The sequence below is a fragment of the Schistocerca piceifrons genome, chromosome 3 (genome assembly GCF_021461385.2).
Source record: "Schistocerca piceifrons isolate TAMUIC-IGC-003096 chromosome 3, iqSchPice1.1, whole genome shotgun sequence".
NCBI classification, from domain to species: Eukaryota; Metazoa; Arthropoda; class Insecta; order Orthoptera; family Acrididae; genus Schistocerca; species Schistocerca piceifrons.
In genome coordinates, this window is record NC_060140.1 from 112,807,827 (window position 1) to 112,834,880 (window position 27,054).

A 27,054-nucleotide genomic window follows, 5' to 3' on the forward strand; every position below is an offset into this window, starting at 1 on the left:
TTTTCAATAACGATACTGTTTTATTTAATAGCTGTTGTTCTGTGGAAACAGATTCATATGGACCCCTGTGATGCCAATACCTGAATAACCAATATCTTGTGCAATTAAAGCCAAGTTAATTGCCTTTGATTTCAAAATTTGAGGGAGAAGAGCAAAATACAAGGGAAATGAATTGTGCTTTCATCTGTTGCTCTAAATGAATATTTTTCCCACCTCTTTTTCAAGGACTTACAGTACCCAAATGAAGTTCACAATATATCAACAATGCAATGGTCATAATTTCCTTTTTTTTAATAAAAAGTTCCACTGATACATTTTTTACACAAATTAATGGCAAAAATACATTTTATTAAAATTACAAATCATTTGAAAAGGGGAAGCAATAAACAGAAGTCACAAGTTAATGCAGGAGTCTTTTTAAAAATCTAAGTACCAATTAAGCCAGTTATAATGTTTCTGTTGAAACACAGTCAGCAAGTCAGCCACAGACTGACAAGATATTAATTTTTACTAAATCCATATATTTAGTCAACTTAAATTGCACATTTCTTGATCACTACACATTTATTTTTGAAATGCACTAACTTATAACATTACAGTGAAGCTTTAGATTTAATGGACATAATTTATCAGTTTCAAGTGAAAAACAATATTTTTGAATTGAAATCTTCATTACATTCCATTAAAAACAGTGCACAATTTTGTTGGCAACCCTGCACATGTGTATCTTGTGTAATGGAAGCACAATGTGCGTCCTAAATAATAAACAATGCCATGAGTAGTAAAGCTTATTGCAGGTTCTCAGTACAAATAAATCACACAAACAGCACAGTTAAACATTTACCATTTACACATTCCAGCTCATAAATAATTCCACGGGTACACACATGCAGCAATATGTCAACTTCTCAATAATAAATTAATAAAACAATTTCGAATTTCATCATGCATTTTATAGTAAGACACCTGTAAGTCTTCAATGCATAAACAATTTATTTTACACCTGATCAAACAAAATATATATAAATCAATGATGTATTTGTAGATATACATCACGCATTCCATGTAAATACGCATAAGAAAATTACAGCACAACTCAGCCATACATTTCTTTTTAGAAAATAAAAAATGTATTGCATAACATTCTGCATAAAGCACACCGGAAGGTTCTCAACAAAGATACAGCTTCAAGATCATAGTGTTTATATACAGTAAATCCTTCCCCGGGACAACCAAGAAAGGTTATTTGCACAATAAATTAAGAACATATCACAAACTATATGAGATTACACTAATAACATAAATAAAGCACAATAATCACTAATACCTCATAGCTAAAGTATTGCAATGTAATGTATCCCACAACCCAGTTGTGAAGATAGTACGTAGACTTTGATGTAATTACCTAAAATACTAACACAAACCAAAATATTGCATAGCTGTATGCACACCAACAGCACAACCAACTAGTGGGTCATTAAAACATCTAATTAAAAATGGGAAGATATCATCATCTGCTCCAATGGGCCTTATTAACGTACCAGCAGCAATGCAGCTTGTAACAATTGATGAAAATAGATGCTGATGATTTCCTTAATAGTTGTTCGCTCACAAGACTAGACCTTTTTAAGAATATCTGCATATTAATTACGTTTAACAAGACCTGTAATAAACAACAGGTCTTTCTTGACTGAATGAAATTAGTTCACTGACTAAATTTAATCCTAAGCATTTCAGTAACATGTGATCTCAAATATTCCAAATATAAACTGACTGACACATGAAATTTTTTTCCTTCTGTTAAAAAGTTTCAAACAACCCATCATTGAGGAAATCGCTACAAATGAAAATAAATATGACAAAAAATTAACAATTTGAGCTATAAACAATTTCCTCATGGCCTGTTGCTTGAAATGGCTTATTTTAGACAGTATTAACTGAATTCCTGAATGTGAAAATTTCAGACGATAACTGTCTGATGATGGTATCTGTTATACACCTTGTAAAAGATGATTAAAGGGGAATGGTCTGAAAAGTTTGATAGATTCCATGGACTCTGCAGATACGACAACAGTGTGATTTGACAACCCCAATATATTTCTTAAACATAACATTACAATACTTGAGAACAGTATACTGGTTTACCTCAAAGATAGTAATGTTGGCCATTACTGAGATCACTTTTCTGAAATATACAACAAAAAATTAATTCTAAATTTTAACTGCATATATGAAATTGTGTCAGAAATTAAGTCCAAAGCTGCTCAGAATAATAAATAACAATTAGTCTGATAAATAACACTCTGAAGGAAAAAAAACCACTTTAAATAAATATATTACCAAATCATAAATAAATACTATTTTGTATAATCTTATAACAGTACTGAATAAAATAAAGTTATGTTTGTCAAAAATTTACAGCAATGGTATTTTGATAGACCTAGAAACAGAAGTGCGCATTCACAAACATATCTAAGTTTGTTCATCAAATAGTGTGCTACAAATTATGCGCGTGGAACTGGCTTAAGATGTTTTTCTCACAGTTGGAATGTACATACAAAGGAAATATTTCTGGAGTTCAAATCTATGACAAACTGGTGAATTACTGAATGGCTTATATCTCCAAAACTGCTGCAAAAGCTTTTAGGTACACTTCTGTGAGGGACATAATAAAAAGACAGTACTATTGGCCCAAACCAGGAGACAGATGCACAGTAACACAAACAAACTTTAGCTGCACAACATATTGCATTCCACAATACCTATCCCCAGTCACAACTTAGCCCTTACAGAAGTGCTTATCAAAGCTTAGCATACATCTAAGCCAGCCTTCTGTTCCAGATGTAGCCTGCTACCCACAAATGGGAGCTAATAAACAGTTCTCTGCAGCTTACTTGGACATTCTTATGAATGCCATGCTGAACCAAAGTGAGGCTTGTGGAATTTCAATCCATCCCTATACTTAATGTTTTTCTAAGAAGTAAAAATAATAAATTTTTGTGTAGCTGAAAAAAAAAAAAAAATGCAGATGACTACATCATCTACTGAGAATAGTATTTGTGTGTGGCTGCTATACTGATCTAACATTACACCTACAGTTAATGAATTAATTTGCTTTTTTCTGCTTAAAAAAGCCAGGAACAAAATGGAAACATCTTTTATTACACAACTGCCCTCTCCTAACACTTAAAGAACTTGGTAGTACAGGAATATAAAATGAAGTGGGGCTGTCAGCACTAACGACAAATGCACAAATGCCAAGAATCTCAAACAGCGTGGCCACTGCATTAAAAACAAAACCATGTTAATCATACAAGTTTTAATAATTACAGCTATGACAAAGAACAAGCTGAAGTCACATTTTAAATGCACTTTTAATTTTATGGATACTGACTAGTTTGGAACTTTTGTCTTTATCTTCAAACTGACAGCTTTCATAATGAGGAATGTGTAAATGTTAAATTAGTTTTTGAAACTCCATGAAGCGTCTTACAATCAGCTGAAAACTGTGGCTTCAAGAGATTTAAAATATCACTATTTACATGTTTGCATATAAAATCTATAGGCACATCCTCGTCACAAAGGAAAGAATTGATGGATCACTTGGGTGACATATTGCATTAAATAAAATGCAGCATAATATACATGGCAAGATATTTTTATAGTCTTCTACAGCTGTAGTGCAAACATTCCCACTTCAAATTTGCACACGACCCCATTACAGCTCTTTTCCCTACTCTTTGGTTGCACGAAAGCCACAAAAAAAGCATAGCTGTAAATTGACACTGCATAAATATTACAGGAATACTAACCAACCAATTTTTTTTTTTAAAAAAAGAATGTCATTTTGCTAATACTTTCCCATTTATACTGCACAGGCAGCATTAGTTCATGTTGTACACCAATGAAACCACAACACCAGCAACCTATGCACCAGGAACAATGTGTTTCATGATTTGCTTACAGCCAACTTGCTGCTTTGATTCTTGCAGCATCATGAATAACAAAACAAATGTACAACGTGAACTGATTTATGCTCATCAATGAAACTGGTGAACAAAGAAATAAAATGCTGATGACCTCTTCTTTTACATAAGCACCGAAGAATTAAAGAAGTACTGGTTACTTGTTACAACATTTGCGTGTTACATATTTCGGTGATTGATACTGTCCATTAATATTATTGAGTCATGTCAGGAATTAATTAAATCCTAATTTTCTTCTACAGCACCACAATGATTAGCTGTTCAGCTCTCATTCATTTCTGGAAAAAATTAAAGAAAATACTTACAAAACAGCAAAAAATATGAAAACACTAGAATATTACATGAAAGAATGGGACAGAACTACTGGCCAGTACTTCCGTAGAAAGCAAATTTTCACTACTGCCGATACACACACAGCAAAGTATGAAAGAACAAACAGCTTTAGTTGCAAAACTGGATTTTTATTTTATTTATCCCCCACTGACGTGTTTCGCCTTATGCAAGGCATCTTCACATTTGCTGGCAAAATATGGTGTTAAGCACATAGGACATCACGTGTACACATACCCCAGCAGGAAACCATCATGGACAGAATTTGAGAAACATTGTGCAGTGTCTGATACAGAAGATGATAAATACATGGCAAACCACGCCTAAAGCACATGAAAGCCGCAGCATGTAGCTGCTCTCGTCAATTAAAAAGGCCTCGTGCAGTGTTCTTGTCAGATATGTGGTGCTGTCCACAGGCACTAAAACAGGTTTAAACCTACATATAATGGAAAATCCAGGTTGGAATAATAACAACATTGAAAAGGATAGTTACTACTCACCATATAGTTCAGATGCTGAGTTGCAGATGGGCACAACTAAAAGACTGTCAAATAAAGCTTTTGGCCAAATAGTCGTTCATCAGAATAGACAACACACACGCATGCATGTGCGAAAATGCAACACACACACACTCTCTCTCTCTCTCTCTCTCTCTCTCTCTCTCTCTCTGTCTCTCACATACACACACACACACACACACACACACACACACACACACAGTCTCCAGCCATGTCAGTCAGAGACTATGGTCTCGTGTGTGTGTGTGTGTGTGTGTGTGTGTTTGTTCTAATGATGGTTCATTGGTTTGGAGTGAAAGTGACTAAATTGCATGGTCATCAGTCCCTACATCTACATCTACATCCATACTCCGCAAGCCACCTGACGGTGTGTGGCGCAGGGTACCTTGAGTACCTCTATCGGTTCTCCCTTCTATTCCAGTCTCGTATTGTTCGTGGAAAGGAGGATTGTCAGTATGCTTCTGTGTGGGCTCTAATCTCTCTGATTTTATCCTCATGGTCTCTTCGCGAGATATACGTAGGAGGGAGCAATATATTGCTTGTCTCTTCGGTGAAGGTATGTTCTCGAAACTTTAACAAAAGCCCGTACCGAGCTACTGAGCATCTCTTCTGCAGAGTCTTCCACTGGAGTTTATCTGTCATCTCTGTAATGCTTTCGCAATTACTAAATGATCCTGTAACGAAGCGCGCTGCTCTCCGTTGGATCTTCTCTATCTCTTTTATCAACCCTATCTGGTACGGATCCCACACTGCTGAGCAGTATTGAAGCAGTGGGCGAACAAGAGTACTGTAACCTACTTCGTTTTCGGAGTGCATTTCCTTAGGATTCTTCCAATGAATCTCAGTCTGGCATCTGCTTTACCGACGATTAATTTTATATGGTCATTCCATTTTAAATCACTCCTAATGCCTACTCCCAGATAATTTATGGAATTAACTGCTTCCAGTTGCTGACCTGCTATATTGTAGCTAAATGATGAAGGATCTTTCTTTCTTTCTTTCTATTCGCAGCACATTACACTTTTCTACATTCAGATTCAATTGCCATTACCCGCACCATGCGTCAATTCGTTGCAGTTCCTCCTGCATTTCAGTACAATTTTCCCTTGCTACAACCTCTCGATATACTACAGCATCATCCGCAAAAAAACCACAGTGAACTTCCGATGTTACCCACAAGGTCATTTATATGTACTGTGAACAGCAACAGTCCTACGACACTCCCCTGCGGCACACCTGAAATCACTCTTACCTCAGAAGACTTCTCTCCGTTGAGAATGACATGCTGCGTTCTGTTATCTAGGAACTCTTCAATCCAATCACACAATTGGTCTGATAGTCCATATGCTCTTACTTTGTTCATTAAACGACTGTGGGGAACTGTATCAAACGCCTTGCGGAAATCAAGAAACACGGCATCTACCTGTGAACCCGTGTCTATGGCCCTCCGAGTCTCGTTGACGAATAGCGCGAGCTGGGTTTCACACGACCATCTTTTTTGAAACCCATGCTGATTCCTACAGAGTAGATTTCTAGTCTCCAGAAAAGTCATTATACTCCAACATAATACGTGCTCCAAAATTCTACAACTGTTCGACTAACATAATACGTGCTCCAAAATTCTACAACTGTTCGACGTTAGAGATATAGGTCTATAGTTTTGCACGTCTGTTCGACGACCCTTCTTGAAAACGGGGATGACCTGTGCCCTTTTCCAATCCTTTGGAACGCTACGCTCTTCTAGAGACCTACGGTACACCGCTGCAAGAAGGGGGCAAGTTCCTTCGCGTACTCTGTGTAAAATCGAACTGGTATCCCATCAGGTCCAGCAGCCTTTCCTCTTTTGAGTGATTTTAATTGTTTCTCTATCCCTCTGTCGTCTATTTCGATATCTACCATTTTGTCATCTGTACGACAATCACCCGTTAAGTGGCAAACCAGTAGTGGTTATCGCAGGAAGGAGGCGAAAGACAAAGCCTGGAAATCGAAAGTGTAACTAAAATAATAAAAAAACAGAGAAAAAACCCCGAAAAAGACAGCACAGACAAGTCATTAAAAGATCATTCATGACAAGGCATTAAAACCAAGAACCACGTCAGTCCTCTTGGAAGAGAGCTGTGGCAGTGATGTGGCTCTGTTGCTGTTCCCGTGTAGTGATTTGCGAAGATGGGGAGGGTGGGGGGGAGGGGGGAATTGAGCAGCGATTAAGTAGTGTGTCAGACAGAGACTCTAATTTGGGACCTTTGCCTTTCGCGGGCAAGTGGTCTACGTACTGAGCTACCCAAGCACGACCCGTCCTCACAGCTTCAATTCTGCCAGTACCTCGTCTCCTACCTTCCAAACTTCACAGCTTTAATCTGCCAGGAAGTTTCATATCAGCGCATACTCCACTGCAGAGTGAAAATCTCTCTCTAGTGATTACGTGCTTCATAAAGAAAGGTATGAAAGCGAAGAACATTCATGCCAATTTCCAGAATACACTGGGGGACTTTGCTCCTTCATATTCATTTGTTGGCAAGTGGACAAATGACAAATGGTTGGGAGAGCTTAGATGATGATCTGCACAGTGGTAGGCCAAGATGTGTCACTACTCCAGAAATCATTGCAAAAGTGCCCAAAATAGTCACGGAGGAGTGCCAATTAAAAAGTGTGTCAAATTGCTCATGCTTGCCAGATGTCATCTGAAAGCGTATATCACAGTTTAATTGAAGAATTAGAAATGAAACAGGCCAGGAGGAAACTCATTTTCACGATGGGATCAAGGCACTGGAACATCGCTGGACCAAGTGCATTAATCTATAAGAAGACTATATTGGAAAATAAAGTTTCAGTGATGCAAGTTATTTTTTTATGCCATTCCGAGAATGTTTCAAACCACCCTTGTAGAGAGGTGGAAAGGGTAGAGGCCAGGCTCTGCCACCAAGCAAGGGCTGCCAAGAGTCCTTGAGGGGGTGGGGGGCAGCAGGGGCGGGATGCCCCACCAACCTCTCAGGCGGTCAATGACACCAAAAAGCCCTACCTTGAAGGGATGAATAGCAACCACCCTTGCGGGCAAAACCTATCAGCAGATCAGCCACTTTGGCATTGTCTGCTAGCATCACAGGGCCTACTTGGCCAAAAGCTTTGTCCTGGCAGTCTTCTAGAAGTGCCTATCTGTGACTCAGCATCTCCACTATAAGGTGAGTAGCAACTGTCCTTTTCAATATTCTCATTATTCAAGCCTACATAGATGTACCACATAGTAAATACGTAGGAGGTGCAGTTCCTCACACTACTGGCTGTGTAATGGCAGCACTGAAATTTCTGTTTCCTGGAGAGAAGTACTGGCTCTCAAAATTTTATAAATATTACATAAAGATATCTGGCATGAAATGGCTATTCAAAAAAATAAACCTTTTCTGTTGATAGCAAATATTAAAAACTTATGACTACCAAAGGCATACATCAGTATCATTCTGCATAATTTGACAAGCCATTTACAGTTTAATTATATGTCATTACTACAGTTTCACTTTAGACAACATGATATTGCAATGGAAGATAATTTAATGTAGAAACAGCAACATCTCATTCATTTTCATTCATCATTCAAATAAATACTTTTAACAATACATCTGTAAAATTAGTATGACACAAAAGAAATTATATTATGTGCATTTCAAATCAGGTTACCATCATATTAATGTGCAAATGATTTATGACCTCTAACTGTGCTCTTGTTGTTGTGGTCTTCAGTCCTGAGATTGGTTCGATGCAGCTCTCCATGCTACTCTATCCTGTGCAAGCTGCTTCATCTCCCAGTACCTACTGCAGCCTACATCCTTCTGAATCTGCTTAGTGTATTCATCTCTTGGTCTCCTCCTACAATTTTTACCCTCCACGCTGCCCTCCAGTACTAAATTGGTGATCCCTTGATGCCTCAGAAGATGTCCTACCAACCGGTCCTTTCTTCTTGTCAAGTTGTGCCACAAACTCCTCTTTCCCCAATTCTATTCAATACCTCCTCATTAGTTATGTGATCTACCCATCTAATCTTCAGCATTCTTCTGTAGCACCACATTTTGAAAGCTTCTATTCTCTTCTTGTCCAAACTATTTATCATACATGTTTCACTTCCATACATGGCTACACTCCATACAAATACTTTCAGAAACGACTTCCTGACATTTAAATCTATACTCGATGTTAACAAATTTCTCTTCTTCAGAAACTCTTTCCTTGCCATTGCCAGTCTACATTTTATATCCTCTCTACTTCGACCATTATCAGTTATTTTGCTCCCCAAATAGCAAAACTCCTTTACTACTTTAAGTGTCTCATTTCCTAATCTGATTCCCTCAGCATCACCCGACTTAACTCGACTACATTCCATTATCCTTGTTTTGATTTTGTTGATATTCATCTTATACCCTCCTTTCAATACACTGTCCATTCCGTTCAACTGCTCTTCCAAGTCCTTTGCTGTCTCTGGTAGAATTACAATGTCATCAGCAAACTTCAAGGTTTTTATTTCTTCTCCATGGATTTTAATACCTACTCCAAACTTTTCTTTTGTTTCCTTTATTGCTTGCTGTGCTCTTACCAGCTATCTATCTGGTGAATGGCCATTGCCAAGAACTTGGCCAAGACCACAGAGCTGACCATTGAGTGGTGTAACAAGCTGTTTAATACAACATACTCAATTACAATACTGCTTCATAGCCTGTGCCATATGGGTGCTCCTTAACAACAGCTTCACTTAACTATGTATCTGGGAGTTGTCCTTGCAACACATATTTTGTTTCCATAACCTTCATGGCCCCAGTTGCAACTAGCTCCCTGCTCCACACTCACCTCAACCCTCCCAAAGGAAATTAACTTCACTCCCCCTGCAACCACAGCATTTTCCCTGCAGTCTCCCCTTCCTCTGTTTTGTTACCTCTTCCCAACTCACTCCTCGGAGTCATTACCATAACTGATGCCCATGTTGCATTCCAATTCTGAGCATCTACTGCCTTTCTCACTCACATTCCCATCTCTCATACTTTTTGCCTCCCACCCAGCCACCCTTCTTCAACCCACTCTCTCCTCCTTGACTCCTTTTTTCTTTCTGGCAAAACTGTGTTGCCAGCACAGTATATTCAGCCAACACAATATAGTAAAGAGTGTGTGTGTGTGTGTGTGTGTGTGTGTGTGTGTGTGTGTGTGTGTGTGTGTGTGTGTGTGTGTGTGTGTGTGTGTGTGTGTGCACGTGTGCTTTGAAAATGGTAGTTTTCAGGTCATCCTAAATTTTCAGTCTTGTCTATTTGTCTTTCGAGAACTCAACACCTCAACTAATTGACGAGTTGTTACCTTTGCTTTTATGTAGTGACACTCAAGAGTCTCATTAGGAAATTAACAATGGCCCAGAGCACCAAATATTATGCACTTACTGCAGTATGTTTGTAAGCATAAAATCCAAATCCTTAACACTTTGTATTAACCTGCAATGATTACTAAGTACATGATGCACACCATTTTACTGACCACTTTAAAACATCTGATTTTGTGTTATCAAAGTTGTTTTTTAAGGTCTAACTGCATCGATATATTCGTCTCTGTTAGGCAGGTCTGCTGTTTACATAATGTGTTTCACATCAAGCAATGATGTCCTGGGACTTCTGAGTGAGTAAAAGTTTCTGTGACTTCTGAGTGAAGAGAAGTTTCCACCTCAGACAGATGCTGCTCTGCTGAACAAGAGAGAAGGTGGTAGGGATGGGGAGAGGGAGGGGGAAGGGGATGATGACAGGATTGGGCGGGTGGTAAAGGAGGGAAAGAACAGAATGTCAAATACTCACCTCTGTAGCCACCAGCCATAACTGCTTTCTTCTTGCGCATCTCATCGTCATTAATGAGTCTTGTAAGTGGTGAACCCTGTACAACACCGCCTCCTCGAATAGCAGCTGGGTTACCACTAAGATGTGTATGATGCTGACCAGCACGAATTGGTTTTGCTGTAATAATGGAAATATTCTATATTACCATACAGGAATAAAAAAATTAATAAGTTCTACAGTGAATTTAAATGCTTTCAAAAGAACCACTGTTCAGGATTAATTAATCTGAAAATAAATTTCCTCACATTTCTTATAAATACAAGCAGTTATACTGCTACAGGCACATTCCTTTAATGTGAGTCTGTTGATATAACAATGTTCTTAATATTTTATTTATTCCTCAAAATGAACAAATACATAAAGCATCCAGCGCACTACAGGAGATGCAAGTGTTTGTGTTTTGTGGAACATATTCATATTTTCGTTCTTAAACACTGAACACCATTTACTTTGTTTTTAATGCACTCCAATGAGTTGCTCATACAGCACAACAAGGAGTATTAACTTTCTAAACACAAAGTTAAGGAAAGGCTTGATACAATCCATGAGTAAAGAAAGTAGATGGCATCGTACAATCCAACAAGCCTGTGCGGCATTTTCTACATCAGTATGTGAAAATATAAGACCTGATAAAATGACACGACAAATGAAAAATTAAGTAAGAAATCCGAGTGAGTGAAGCTGTCATGTGTGTTCCTAACACCAATGGAAACAGTCACAAGAAATCAATTATGATGTACATAATTTATCATTTAGCTTCCATTTTTATTTCCACCAGTTATGCATCAACCAAGTTATATGAACATTCAAACGAGACATACCAATCTGGGCACTGGGTCCGCGTCTTGCCAAGTTCTTCTGACGAACGGCTTCCTTTATACGGTCAACCTCGTACTGGTACCTCTTGCGGTCCTTCATAGCACCTTCCTTAGCATCCTTCAGTGCAGATTCTAGTGCCTGCAAGTAATTAATTTATTAAGATTACTCCCACCAGCTACTAAGTGAAGCTGCAATGGCTGCATAGTCGTTAAAGTACACTGAGCAACAATACTTAATAACAAATAATTTTCCTCATGGATTTATAAAATTTGTGAAAACATTGTTTAGGTATACAGTCATTCAAACCCCATAAACGGAAAGCTGATGACGAAAACAGACAGGATACCAGTCCCTGGAAAGAAACATATCTATGAAATTTCTTACTGCAAATGACGATCTGTTGTCCTAAATTTCACAAATATAAAATGTTTCTAAAAGAACAGCAGAAGAAGCAGAGGTCAGTCTTTCGCAACTGCAGCCATTTTCATAATACTGTTACACTATCGTGTCATATATTCTGAAACCAAAATATTTCGTTTAAAGTTAGCTGAAATTTAGTCATGTCAGAGGGTTTGAAATGAATAAAAAAAACAAACTATTTAATATGTTTGATGGTCTGTATCTCTATCAATATATATCAGTTAAGTGGTCAGAAATTACCTCAATTACTGAAGCTAATGAAACAGTCTTCTCTTCAAATCAATTAAAAAAACCTGAAATTAAGAAGTTCCAAAACAAACTTCATTTACCTGCAGGACTGTATTTACTTAAAGTTATTCCATTACATAGAGCTTAAGGGAAGACAATGGACCAGTTACTTTGTAAATATGAGGAAGAGCCGCAATATTCCAAGGAACTACTTAACATGATGTGGCTAGCCGACTATCAGATGAATTAAAGCTAAATGACAGAACCACAATGTTGGCATTAATTTTATTCAACATAACAGTTTCCCTTCATAAGGAACAAACAATATAAAAATTATCATTCAACTAAAAAGATTTTTTTCTTTCTTCAGCATTCTGCCTTTTAATTAATTTTCCAGTATTTTACAGTTTCTTCTCAAAGAAAATTGTGAGGTGCCCATTATATCTGTACACAGATTACACTTGGCTGAAAGAAGAAACAAAAGTCGTGTGAACTTGAGAAGAAACTAATAAACTGAAGAGGAGCTACACTTGGGACCCATTCTACCACAATACCTAATCGAAAGATACTAAGATGAATATACAGTACCTTAACTCTTTCCATAGTAGCACGTAGCCTCTTTTCCAATTTAGGAAGTTCACACCGCAGGTCAGCATTATCCCTCACAAGCTGCTTATGTACTTTTGTAAGTTGATCAAGATTGTTTTCAAGGAAACTGATCTTCTGTTTCTGTGCAAGTGAACCACCATCATCTTCATTGTCTTCAGCATTTGCAGACTACAGAGAAAAGAACAATATTTATTAGTCACAAAACACTAATATATGATAAATCACAGACAGATTACCTCATAGGGGCACGCATAACCTGGTTCAAAATTACTTACAAGATAGAGCAAAATGCCAGAAGATTATTTGAAGAAACCTGTCACTATGATAGCCAACTTCAAGCAAATTCCTATACCACGAATCTGAATTATTTAATGAAAAAGCATATTCTAACTTTTTAACCATTTATTTACAGATGTACATAACAGCTGTAAGTATATACGCAAACATATTTTTGAAACTATCTCTCTAATTTTATACACAATATTTGATCACAGAATTTTTAATTATTCATTGTTCCAGCACTCAATGTGATGATGATGATGATGATAATAATAATAATAATAATAATAATAATAATAATAATAAAAGAGATCAAAAGAAAAAGTGTCTACAAATACACGAGTGCATTTTGGAACTAATTTTTCTGCAGTACGTTCTGGGGACCTTTTCTGTTATCTTTTATTCCTTGTCTGAAGTTGATAATACAAATTGTCTTGGAATGTATTTGGTTTTCTATTTTTGTTTGTCAGAACACACAAGTATTTCCTTCTTAAGTACAACTTGGCAGATTCTTTGCTAGGCACGCAATGCCATTGCTTGAGCTATAATATGAAAATGGCTGATTTAATGTTTGGAGCAACCATACGTAACATTTTTGAAATTCCCTCTCATTTGATTCTCCGATAAACTGTTTGGTGGGAGAAGAGGAGGATGAGTATAAAGCTTTTGCACTGACAGAGGAACACCCAAGCTTACATGAATTGTGAAAGATGAATGACATAGTATTAGATCAAACAAATAATGGTGCATAGTTAGATAACTATGACATTACATGTTTTCTTACAAGCTGAAATTTAGACATTAATTTTCTGAATCCTATTGTTATAGGCTTTTCTCATACGTACTTTGTTACCGTGACATGAAACAACTAGGATATTTACACTATACAGCAGCAGGTACCTCAAAAACTAACAGCACCAAAAACTATGCCTTATGAAGAGCAAATATATTTAATTTGTGTGTGAACTGACAAATTAGATGGGCTAGATATTTTGCATTGTTGATCAACATGGACTCATAAACCTTATATGCAATTACAAACAGAAACATACCCAATTTGATCAGTGCTTGTAAAACCTAAGCAATTTACACCTATAACGGTATTTAAATCTGACAGGAGTTCACTTGTGATGATAATTCTCAAACTGCAAGCTTCCTGAACTTCTCTTTTATCCTATGAGCCCAAAGATTTCTACAGTATAACCCCACTTTTACGTTCCAGGAATTAACATTTTCTCGCCGTTTACAACATTTTTTTATCACTCCTGTGCAATTTCCTATGTCCACAATGTTAATGCGCACCCGATTTTGCTTCAAGAAATTCAAAATCATCCTGCGATTTACACTTCATGAAAAAATGCTTGTGGAGAAAAAACTGACATAAAATGACAATGGCATGATGTTTGTCATCAAGTAGTGTTTACAAACATACATGATTAAGTTTCTTGACACCAGGGCACTCTACTCAGTGAATTTGACTGGTAAATTTGTAAAAGCTGGAACAAGTCATGCCATATCTCCTGCCACTGGCGAGTGCTACTTGGCGTGGAGGCTGATGGGAGTAATTAGGTTTGGTCGAATAAAGATATTGTGACCAATCACAACCATTTCCAAACTGTCTCTACCGCATAAGTGCAGTTTTTTGATTGTTGTGATCTTCGTGACACCTTTATCGAACCATATTTAGCATGTTTCATTGTTTAGTCATTTGTAGCGCTAGTTGACACCTTCACTCACTTTGTGCTGCTCAAACGTTTTTGGTTTAAAAACAGCACCAATTGTGTATTTTTTCATCCTGAGCAAAACACGTCAGAGAATCTATCCTCATTGTCAAATGCAGTATTTACATATGTATTTTTTGTGATTTTACACACACAATGTGAGTGATAATTTGCGTGTGTGGTTTTCTACATAACTGAGGGGACACAGTTCCTGATAGCCTCAAAAGATGACTACAGTGCAAGTGATGCAGAACAACACATATGAATACACCACACGAAACACTTATGTAAATATTTGCACTTGACAATGAGAAAAAAATTCTCGAAATGCGTCATGCTCAAGTATGAAAAAGTACATAACTGGTGCTGTGTTTCATTATTTCAATAATGAATGACAACTGCAGGCTTTCCAAAATGTCAATTAACATGTATGAAATTAAATCTGACATTTCTGCTTCCCAGACAGTTATCAGTTCCAGTTACATAAATGGTTTTCATTAAATAAACCTTTATTAGATAAATGTACATAGGTGCAAAAATGCAAGGGGGTTATCTTATACATAACTTTTATGGGTTAAAACATTTCCTACATTTTCCCCAAGTCCCTTGCAAAGTGTAAAAGTGGGGTTTCACTGTATTTTCGCTTGCTGTAAAATGATGACAACTAATATAAAATAGCTGATACTGTAGCTAGTAACAGTTCTTGGTAATGCTTTGAGTAGCAGTGATTGTGGAATAATTGATGAATCATAGAATATTTCATTTGCACCACAAGTGATCACAAACATGAGACATATAAAGACAATTCATGGAACAGCAGACACACTTTCCCTGCTATAGAGGGAGACATAACACTAACAATGGCTGGCAGAAAATCTGGTTAAAGGACTGTGTGAAAAAGTAAAACAGGACAATGAAAAATTCACCAATGAGAAGCACACGCCATTAAAGGTAAGATGTGGAAAGTCTAGCAATATGGTATGTAGTTAATGCTACAGGACACTAATTTATTATATACTTTGCACACAACCGATAATCTATGCTTTCTTCTATACTTGAAAATTGCTTACTGTGATAGAAATATACAAAAGTGTATTCAGCTAGTATTTAGGTGCAGTGGTGTACAGAGTAATAAAAGGGCACAGTAGTTTGTATAAAGCTACCCAAGGAGCAGTACCCCTCGCATAGTTCTGAATTATCAGCATCAATCTGTAAGTAAGAAAGACTATTACAAGATAATTATGAGATTTTATTCCTTTATAACAGAACAAGTAGTTTATTCTCAAAGAACATAACAGCAAACTTAGCTTATAGAATCCCAGAATTCAGAAAATACATCTTTGTTAGGCTGAGTTATTCTATCAGCTTGCCGTTGCATAAAGTTAATATACTGTATTGGTGAACAGGAATGGTTATTTTTAATCACTAACAGGATCAGGACTGATTAAGTTAAAAATCTTAAAATTTTTTGGAGTATTATGAGAAGGGTAGATCACAGATCATTGTGCTTGGTCACAGAGTTTAATTCTTTGCGTGTTAGTGTCACTGTCTTTCTAATAAATTCAATAGAATGAAAAACCACTACAAGTTTCAAAGATTTTATTTTTAATTCAATGACTAGTTTCGGGCTAAGACCCTTTTTTAAATCTACATAATGAAGTCTAATGTGTGATGCATATTTTCTGACATCTTTGGAAATGCCATTTTTGACTGTTACATTGATTTAAAAATGCCTTCACCAGACACTAGTCATTGTATTAAAAATAAAATATCTGCAATTTGCCCAGGTTTTTCATTCTACTGATAACAGAAGTTGCAGACTAAAGCTACTCCAGGATGTTGGGAGTTCACAAGTTTCTTATAACCTGTTCACATTCGCCACATTAAAACTTCTGTATGTTAAATGGAGACAATTACAACAGCACAGAACAAAACATGGCTGGCAAAAATATGAGGGTTGTCCATAAAGTAAGTTGTGTTTCTATTTCTATCTGCGACACTATTATAATTGCAGTTCCGAGTAAGTGCGGCAGTTACTCTGACTCAAGGAGAAGAAATGTATGTAAGTTTCAGATCGGTGCTGACTAGGTGTGCTTTGTAGTGCTTCTTTATAATGTCAGCCGTAATTGAAAATGCCGCCGCGTGTGAAATCAGATCTCCAATTCGTTTTCTAAACGCTAAGAAAGTTAAACCAATGGAAATTCATCAGCAAATCTGTGAGGTTTATGGACAAAACGCTATGAGTGATTCAATGGTTGGAAGATGGGTCAGACTGATCTGTGGTTACTGACCAACCGGTTCACACAACTGAAGAGAAGATTAAGCACAACTATAAGTTTACACTTAGTGCCCTTGCTATGGAAGTTCCGCAAATCTCACGATCATTAATTCATGAAATTGTTACTGCAAAACTGAACTTTCGAAAACTTGGCTCATGTTAGGTACTCAAAATTCTTAGTGAACAACACAACAACACAAAAAACAACAGGTGAGCAGTGTACTTCAGTTTTTGACACACTGCAATGAAGAAGGCAATGGTTTTCTTTCTCTGATATCATGGGGGATGAAACTTGGGTGCTGTAAAACACCCCTGGGGAGGAAAAAACACTGTCAATCAATGGAATGGATGCACACTTCATCCCCAACAAGGGTTAAGCCTAAGAAAATCTTGACACCTCGAAAAGTCATGCGCACCTATATTTTGTGACAGAAAAGACATTTTGCTGATTGATTTCTTGCCACAAGGCCAAACAATCAATGCACATGGTTACTGCGAGACCATTAAGAAATTGCGTTGCACAATACAGAACAAGTGCCGAGGATTACTGTCAAAAGGTGGTGTTTTTTTCCACGATAATGCCCGACCACACATGGTGAATGTGACCAAACAATTCTTATGGGAATTTCACTGGGACACATTTGATCATCCTCCATACAGCCCGGACCTCGCTCCTAGCAACTTTCATCTCTTCTTACACCTAAAATCTGTCCTTTGTGTTCAGCACTTCAACGATGATAACGAGCTGAAAGAACACGTTACCACATGGTTGAATACATAGGCGGCAACCTTCTATGAAGAAGGCATACAAAAACTTGTGCCACGCTATGACAAGTGCCTACAAAATTTCGGAAGCACTGTAGAAAAGTAGTTTAATAGGTGTAGATTTTTGTACAATGAATCTCTTTTCTATATCTGTACATGTTTGTTTTATATAACCAAACAGAACTTACTTTGTGGACATATCTCGTAAATCAGAATAAATTATTTCTAGCAGGATAAAGAAAATGTGAACGATCCAGTAAATTTGAGTCAAGAAACCATACTTTTTGGTGAAAGTGAAATAATGACTTAAGTCATAAAATAAATTTTGTTTGGTTGTTTGCTTGAAGTACTATTACTATTCAATATTTATTGGGGAGAGGTAATTGCCACAGTCACACAAACATTATTTGCTATGAAATATTTGATTTTAAACAACAAAAAATCTATTTATCTAAAATCTGGTAACACTTCTAAATCTTACCTTCTTGATGCGAGCCTGCAAATCTTGCACAAACAACTTCCTCAGGTTATGCAATGTCTGCAGTTCCTTCGCTACAGTGTCCTCAAGACCTTTAAGATCTTTTCGAGCCTGCTCTCGCCGTTCATTCGTAAGACTGTAAATTTGAGAAAATCATTTAACTTGCAACAACTGTTAAGAAGATTAGCTATACAACAGATTACTGCAAGGCACCACAGACAAGCAGATGAAATTTACACATGAAGTTGTTTAACAGTTTACTGTTTTATGACACTTCTGAGAATTAGGACTGTCACCTTCAAGCTATTGCAGTCACCGTTCTAATAGACTGAAAAAGACAAGTTTAATTCTCAAATAATTGTGATGATGAGACTGCTTCCCACATAATTAAATGCTACCTGCTATTGCTCAAATACCTAACCATGGATAATGAAAAGGACAGATTGTTACTTGCCACACAGGGAAGGCAATGAGTCACACACAGACACAATGAAAAAGACTACTAAACATTTAAGCTTTCAGCAAATCGGCCTTCCTCTCACTTAGGCCACAGCAGCCTGAGACAGTGGCTGTGTGCGTGTGCGTGCACGCGCGCTAATTCCAAAGAAGGCCTTGTGGCCAAAATCTTAAATGTTTAGCAGTCTTTTCATTGTGCATGTCTGCAATTCAGTGCCTCCTCTATGTGGTGAGTAGGAGCCTATCCTTTTCATACTATTACTGTTATTCCGCCCTGTCCTTCCCACTGATTTCAACACAGGTTATCTGATTCATTAACTGTGTCCAAGCTAATTACGAACAACATGAAACTTCCTGGCACATTAAAACTGTGTGCCAGACTGAAACTCAAAACGCGGGACCTTTTCCTTTTGTGGCCAAGTGCTCTACCAGTTGAGCTACACACAAGCACGACTTATGACCCGTCCTCACAGCCTTACTTCTGCCAGTACCTTGTCTTCTACCCTCCAGACTTCATAGAAGCTCTCCTACAAAACTTGCAAGACTAGCACTCCTGGAAGAAAGGATATTGTGGGGACATAGCCACAGTGCGGGGGTGTTCCCAGAATGAAATTTTCACTTTAATCTAACAGGAAGTTTCATATCAGTGCACACTCCGCTACAGAGTGAAAATTGCTTCCTGGAAGGACAACATGTTCTCAGTCACAGTGTTGTAACAATGATAGCCTAGAATGCTGAGGAAACTGTTGGTTTGTAAGAACTCATCAAGCTAAAAGTGGCCCCAAAAACCTGTCAAGCATTTTTACACATCTTTGAAACACATTTACATCCAATCAGATGAGCACAATTTTCACTACAAATATTCATAGAGAAAGAACAATAGACAGATTATGATTAAGGACAATTCACCAACACCAGTGGAACCAATCAAAACATATACAGAAAAAGATTTTAGGGAGCCAGTACAATGCTGTAAAACAAGCTGATCATAAAGAGTTGAGATATTCATATTTCTTAAAACACAGGGTTTTTCCTACTGACTGGTCATTTAGCATTAACAATAAATGGATGAAGAAAACATCCAAGGGTATATTACTAGCAGCAAAACAATGCAACAGAATTATTTAATGTTCCACGCAATGAAGCAGAAGCAACATCAGCCAACAGTTACTGATTTGACTGATGCAGCTGTACCTAATCTACATCTGTACTCTGCAAACCCTAGTGAGGTGTATGGCAGAGGGTATGTCTCACTGTACCAATTATAAGGGTTTCTTCCTGTTCTATTCACATATGAAGTGTGGGAAGGATGATTGACTGAATGCCTCTGTGCATACAGTAATCATTCTAAGCTTATCCTCATGATCCCTATGGGAGCAATATGCAAGGAATATATTCCTGGAGCAATCATTTAAAGCCGGTACTTGAAACTTTCTCAATAGACTTTCTCGGGATAGTTTACATCTCTCTTCAAGGATCTGCCAGTTAAGTTCCTTCAGTATATCTGTGACACACTCCCACAGATCTGTATGTGTTATTTCCCATACAGTCATCAAAAGAAAATCAATGATACGTACATAAGTTCCTGCAGCTTTTGGCTCTTTTCAGTCTCTTCTTGTTTCAGTTTCTCGTAGTCCTGCTGCATCTGCTGGTGTGCTAAGGTGAACTTTTGGTTTAAGCTGTAAATGGAAAGAAGAAAATTAATTATGATGATCGTATAATATTAGGTACAGATTTTTTTTGAAATGCACTTTGGTAGTATTGTAACGATTTACTAATTTTGTTAGCATTCAATGAAAACACAAAAGCACTCTCTATAACACACAGCAGTAAAAAACTAGTGGTACTGTGGTAACATTTATGGAAACCTTTGATACCACTTTTACCTTTAACACAGTGACTCCCCCTTCCCCTCTTTGTTACAGTACATTTATGCAAATTGTTACAGTACATTTATGCAAATTTAACATAAGCCAAATATGATGATCTTATGTATTCACTTACTCCTTGAGTTCATTTATTTGTGACTGCTTTTCCATTATCTCGTCTCTCAATGTTCCAACCTGCTTCTGGTGAGCATCCCGCAGTTGGTCCATTTGAGCTTCAAGTGCAACCCTCATTTTGTTTGCTTGTTCTTTTTCTTCTGCCTTCTCCTTGCTCGATACTGCATGCATTTGCTCTGTAATTCAATACATAGACAGATAAGTACATATGATGGCAGGGAAAATATTCTTTCTTAACTCAAGGGGCCTAAAAATGTCCAATTTTTAGCAACTTACCAGCTGCTTTCATTTTTGCACATTCCTCTCTCAATGCATCAACTTCTTCTTCAAGAGTGCGCTTCTTATTTTCAGCTTCCTGCATCGACTCCTGCAGTGTCTTCATCCTCGCTTCATGTTGAGAAATAAGCAGACGACATTCTGCCAGGTCTTTCTCGTATTCTGTTATCTGTTGTGCGGAATAGAAATAATGCAGATTAACCCCATAACATACATACTATTTGAAACTTTTACACTTCACTTTATCCACAAATATTCTATACTGTTGCAACTTATGAGTACACACAACAAACCAACCATGCTCTGCTATTGAGCTTACATTTAATACGGTCAGGTCTTTCTACCTCTGTTAAGTTTTAGTTTCACTTTATCCAACAACCCTTGTGGTATCATTGTCGTCGCCGTCATCATCTTTCTTGGCTGTTTTGATTTTGTAATTTAGTCATCTTCCAACGTCTGTTACTGATGCCTCTCTCTGAGACACACACACACACACACACACACACACACACACACACACAAAGTTCTAATATTTTTATTACAGTCTGTTATGTCTTTACAAAGGTAACTGGTTTCATTCATATCTGAATATGTTAGTGTCCACTATAATTGCAAAACAACCCATCAATCTTATTGCTGTGCACAATCTCTGTAAGTCACTAATTAGTCACTACAACGGATCAAGATGTTGAGAAATGAACAAAATCATTTTTGTAAAGACAAATGCACCAATAGACTGTAATAAAAGAACAGAGTAATAATTCAATTGGCACATATTTTTACCCAATTCACAAGTCAAGCTTTTGTATTTGTGTTAAGTAAATACTATTTCCAAGTGCTACACGAGTTTCCATTTACTTCTTTTTGTCATTCCACTCACTGAACCTCAATAAATTTAAAGTAAATTCCCATAACCAGTCTGTTCCCACTGCATTTTTTGATGCTAAAACTACAACTGAATGCTTGGCTCTCATTTCTTTGTTTAATGTTACCATTCCAAACCGCTGTTATTGTGGTAGATGATTCACATGTTCCAATCTCAAAACAAATTTTCACAGCTAAAAAAAAGTTAATTAAGAGAAAATTGTATACTGACTCAAATACCAAGCAACTGTCACATACTCTCCTCATTTCTTGCATAATGCTCATAAGTACTGAAAAACTTCAATTTGAATTTCAAAAATTTCCTGGCAATTTTGTGTGTTTAAACTATTCAACGGAATAAATCAGGTCACCTGCAAAAAGCCTTAGACCAATCTGATGTTTGGATGTAGCATAATTTTATCATGCAATACCTTACCTTTTTGTTACAATCCATCTGATAGGTTTCTAGTCCTTGACAGCGCTGAACCAGATTTTTAACTTCAGATTTCATTTTCGAAATATACAATCGTGCAACAGTAAATTCCTCTTCTAACTTGCCATTGCTGTCTGCAGACACCTAAAAACATATATTATGACACAGTTAATCACTTGAAACAGATACCAGAGTGAATATGAAATTAAATAAAACACTGATAGAAAAGATGATTCTACACTTTTAAACAATGGCCCATCTCATAAAAGTAAAAACAGGTTTCACTACCTGAACCTTTGTGACCTTAGTTTACTTGTTTCTCTGATCACGACACATGCCTAAATTTGTACAACTTAATAATAAATTAAGAAGCAGTTGGCTGCTTAACATATTGTATACAACTAGTTTGAAAGTTTACTTTGCAACGCAGATCAATATTAGATCAATGCACTTGTCAAGTACATCTACAGTTGACACAACCTCTTCATTGAACTCAGAAACACTTTCCAGCAACAATTTCTTTGGAGGAAAGGATAAGTGGAAGCAGGAACACATCACACCTGAAAAGCGAGGTAGATGAACCAAAATCCCATACTCAAAACCTGTTTTTCCAATTACAACATAGGTTTGTAAGCAGGTGCACTGTTTGTATAAATGAGGAATTTTTATCTTTCTCTTATTTTCTAATCCAGTACTGTTTTAGTCTTCGTGTGTAACCAACAAGAAGCACGCCTTTTGCAACCCATGACGTGCTGACCATAAACTTTTCAATAGACAAAATTAACAAAGGAAGGTGAAGTTAAGACTGTTTCATTTCTTCTGGCATGAGGAAATAGAATCAGATCTCAAACACAACAACAAATCAGCACGAGTTGTTGAATGCTATTTGTAACAATCCAAACACTGCTGAAAAATTCATTTTTGCATTTGCTTTCAGTCTACATTCCACAGATGTGGCACCCACACCCACCAAAGCCTTCCTGTAATTAATTCTTCAAGTAAAGTATACTATACTCTCTCTCTCTTAATATTCCTATTGTGATAGCTATTTCTCACATTATAACTGTGATTCACACAATACCATATTGTGTATCTCATCGGTGTTTTCAAGTGTTGTTACAGTTTGGTGTGCTCTGTGTGTGGAACATATTCAAGAAATTTACAACCACATTTGACTTAGGTTGTACATTTGTTAACTGTAGCATTTGAGAAACAAGACTTCTTACAAACTATAAAAAATAAATTACAACGGCATCAATGTTCTTTCTGTGCCTGGCAGGGAATTTTAACCTTGTCCTTTTATTGATGCACAAAATGCACTAAGTGGACAACAGTACTCAAAGAATATCTACCCAAAAGCTTTTCAGTCCCTGCAAGCAGTGAGGGTTGAATACAATAAAGGAGGGAAAATAACAAGAAAAAGGTGAGTTTTTAGAACTAGTGTTCTTTATTCTGTCAAATATATTTACCACCACTGATGGAGGTTGTCCACAACTGTTTTACTCATTTATCACTGGCTAATGGCCAGGGGCTGAATCCAGTCGTGTAAGCAAAGGCATTTTTGAACAACTAGATCCGCCATTTAATAAAATGGTTTATGAAAGGCTCCTACATTTCCTTTTTAAATATTTTGAACCTGTTTAACGATTATTTACTGTGTTTTTATTATTGTCTATTAAACTAATGGTGTGCATTTAGGTGCTCAGCCAACTCGTCATTCCCATTTTATTGCAACAACTTAATACCAGAAAGTAAACCAGTAATCAATCACATATACAAAACATGAAAAATCATTGTTACTATTCGCAAGGTTTTTTTCCTTTTTATTCCTCTATTATTTTCAATTTCCAACACTTTTCAAACCCATTGTTATTACTAATTATCTATTTTGTTTACCTCATTTTATTATTCATTTCTAACCACCTCTCATCACCCTTCTTTTCAGTTTTTTCCTATTTTTCTCTGTCACATCAAGCTTCTTGTTTTTTCCTCACATGTATTTCTGGTCAATTTTTCTCACTTTTGCATATCCCAAACCACACTCTAAATTATCAGACCTCAGAAATAAAATTTAACATAACTAAATTCCATCTATACCTGCCAGCTCACTATTGTAATATAGGTTTCTTTCTGTGTAACACTGCTATTACTGTGGACAATGTGAAGCCTCACAAAGGCAAGTGTCCACGAACTGGGTTAGTATGTTACAGTTCTGGTTTATGTATCCCTCTGCCATTTAACAACTTCGATATGAGTGACAGAGGCCTCAATGATAAAAGTACTACCACCGGCCGGAACATGTCATAAGTGTGATGCCCATACCCCAAATTACCAGCTATGCAAATTGGACATGATAGTGTTGTATACACAGGGGGCCACCTCTCATCATGCCAGGTCCTGGATGCCTACGATGATGGATGCAATCTGGCAACGTTTGTTCTCCTCTGAGCCCCCTACACACTAATACGTCCATCATAATGCTGTATAAATACATCCATCATAATGCTCTACACACAATCTGGACTGAAAACATGGCACAGTGCAACTCTTGTACCCAGTTCTGTCACTGCACCACTAGCTTCATGTCTTGCCTATGATGCCTCTTCAAGGGAAGCCACACCAATGATCACTTTGTTGACAAAGCCTTGATGGTCCATATGTTCTGGCACTGCCTGTCTTGAGTACTACTATTGTTGCAAACAATCCTATTTCCTGACATAAGGTACATAAAAAGGCCTGAAGATCCTCGACAGGTGAGCAATCCATATACCTAGCTGTATGGGGCCACTGGGATCCTGCACAGTGTTGAGTACAGTCATCCAGAATCCATCAATTCCGTATCTGCCCAACACTTGTGGGATCCCCGTCAACGGAAGCAGCAATGTCGCAGAATCATAGTTCGCCACCTTGATAGGCCACAATCCTGCTGCTGTCTAATTCTGATCATATGCTTGTAGCCTCCTCTCCTTCCTACGTAATGCCTATCACAACATCTAACAACCAACCTACAACAGCAACAAAAATGATCAATTTTTGAAAATGTAAAATGTAATTGGATAGACAAAAAAATCTACTCATCGACGAGTGACAGGAGAACACACATATAAAAACATATTGAAATTTGCAAGCTTTTGGAGCTAATGGCTCCTCCTCCTGGCAGAAGAAAGAGGGCTGAAGGGAAAGGACTTGGCAAGGTTTATGCTTGGGGAGTGTTTGGAAAAGTCATCAAGAACCCCAAATTGAGGGAGACTTACCGTCCAGTTCTGCGTGACTTTTCCGATTTCTTAACTTCACCAAGTCCTTTTTCTTCAGCCCTCTTCCTTCTGCCATAAGAAGGAGCCACTGGCTCCAAAAGCTTGCAAATTTCAGTACCTTTTCATAGGGGTGTTCTCCTTCCGCCACTTGGTGAGTGTATCCCGCAAGATTAAAATTTTAATTTTGATTGAGAAACTCACTACTTAACCTTTGCTTATATATAGAATAATGATGCTGTCACTCTTATGTACTTTGTGAGATGTGCTGAAATGTTAATCATTTGCATATCCGAGCATTCAGTACACATCATGCCCAGCTGACACTTGTTGCACGTAGCCTTCATGGCATTGCAATTTTCATTGCCAGCAGTGTATAAGCAACATTGGTGTGCTACTTTAATACTCTTTGCAGAACAAACAAGTCAATGTAGGTGCATACGTTACATTAATTAAGATGTCTTAATACAGGTAGATTCTACAAAAAAAAGTAGCATGGATGTGGAAGACAGATGGTGAAAGCAAATATACTTTCACTATCTCAAGTCATACAGGAATCAAATAACATAAGAAAATGGAGAAGAATACTCCAAACAGCAAACTGCTACTTTTAATCACTTCTAACTGCAGCAGTTCAAGAATAATTATGTTAGAATATGGAGAAGTCTTGTAGCACCCAAAGATCAGCACCACCCAAGTTTTTTGCTTTGCTTTTTTTATTTACTTTTTAGAGACAATATCCCAGTGAAATATTTTTGAGCTTCGATGTACCGGCTACATAAATTAGCTACTCCAGTTTCATATTACCTCACCTTTCAACAGCTGGTATAAAGAAACAACTTTAAAACCCAGCCAATCCACTTCTGTAACGAAATTATGTATCGTATAATCTTACATGAATAATGCTCGAACCCATATTATTTATCATCTTAGTACTGGAAGAATATCTGCCAGTTATCAGAGACAGAATGACTGACCAATACTTATCTTCACAAGGTGAATTTCCTCGTACTACTGATAAACACACTAACCACTGAATGTGTGTTAACTGCACTGCCTTTTATACATGGATAAATACCACTAAACTGGCTGAGAGAATAACTGTCTTCCTTTGGGACACCCAGTACCTAGTTCCTCAGCATGCTCTACAGCACAAGTCAAGTGACCCAAGTGCTTGCTGCACCAAGTAGATTGTTTAGTTCCTCCCACCTAAGTAATTTCCATTAACTCTTGAACACTTAAGTAGTTTTCTTGAACTCTTGGGACTGGAACTTCCAAACAACCTCACATCCTGCCACCCTCCTGAATGCCTCCTTCAACATACCTCATCCCTTTTGGCTGATTTTCTTATTTACCGTATTTACTCGAATCTAAGCCGCACTTTTTTTCCGGTTTTTGTAGTCCAAAAAACCGCCTGCGGCTTAGATTCGAGTGCAAAGTAAGTGGAAGTTCTGAAAAATGTTGGTAGGTGCCGCCACAACTAAC

General features: G+C 37.3%; 1 protein-coding gene across 1 annotated transcript in view; it reads right to left on the reverse strand.

Moving 5' to 3' along the window:
• Window positions 1-273: 273 nt before the first annotated feature.
• The window catches only part of LOC124787705 (kinesin heavy chain), an 81,795-nt gene continuing 55,014 nt past the window's right edge, over window positions 274-27,054 (reverse strand). The window contains exons 11-19 of the mRNA XM_047254539.1: window positions 22,322-22,462; window positions 21,022-21,190; window positions 20,747-20,921; window positions 20,320-20,421; window positions 18,290-18,422; window positions 12,745-12,933; window positions 11,511-11,646; window positions 10,651-10,806; window positions 274-4,264 (exon numbers count right to left, since the gene is read on the reverse strand). Coding sequence (XP_047110495.1) covers window positions 4,248-4,264; window positions 10,651-10,806; window positions 11,511-11,646; window positions 12,745-12,933; window positions 18,290-18,422; window positions 20,320-20,421; window positions 20,747-20,921; window positions 21,022-21,190; window positions 22,322-22,462 — 1,218 coding nt within the window. The 3' untranslated portion in view covers window positions 274-4,247. The remainder of the gene's footprint in view (window positions 4,265-10,650; window positions 10,807-11,510; window positions 11,647-12,744; window positions 12,934-18,289; window positions 18,423-20,319; window positions 20,422-20,746; window positions 20,922-21,021; window positions 21,191-22,321; window positions 22,463-27,054) is intronic.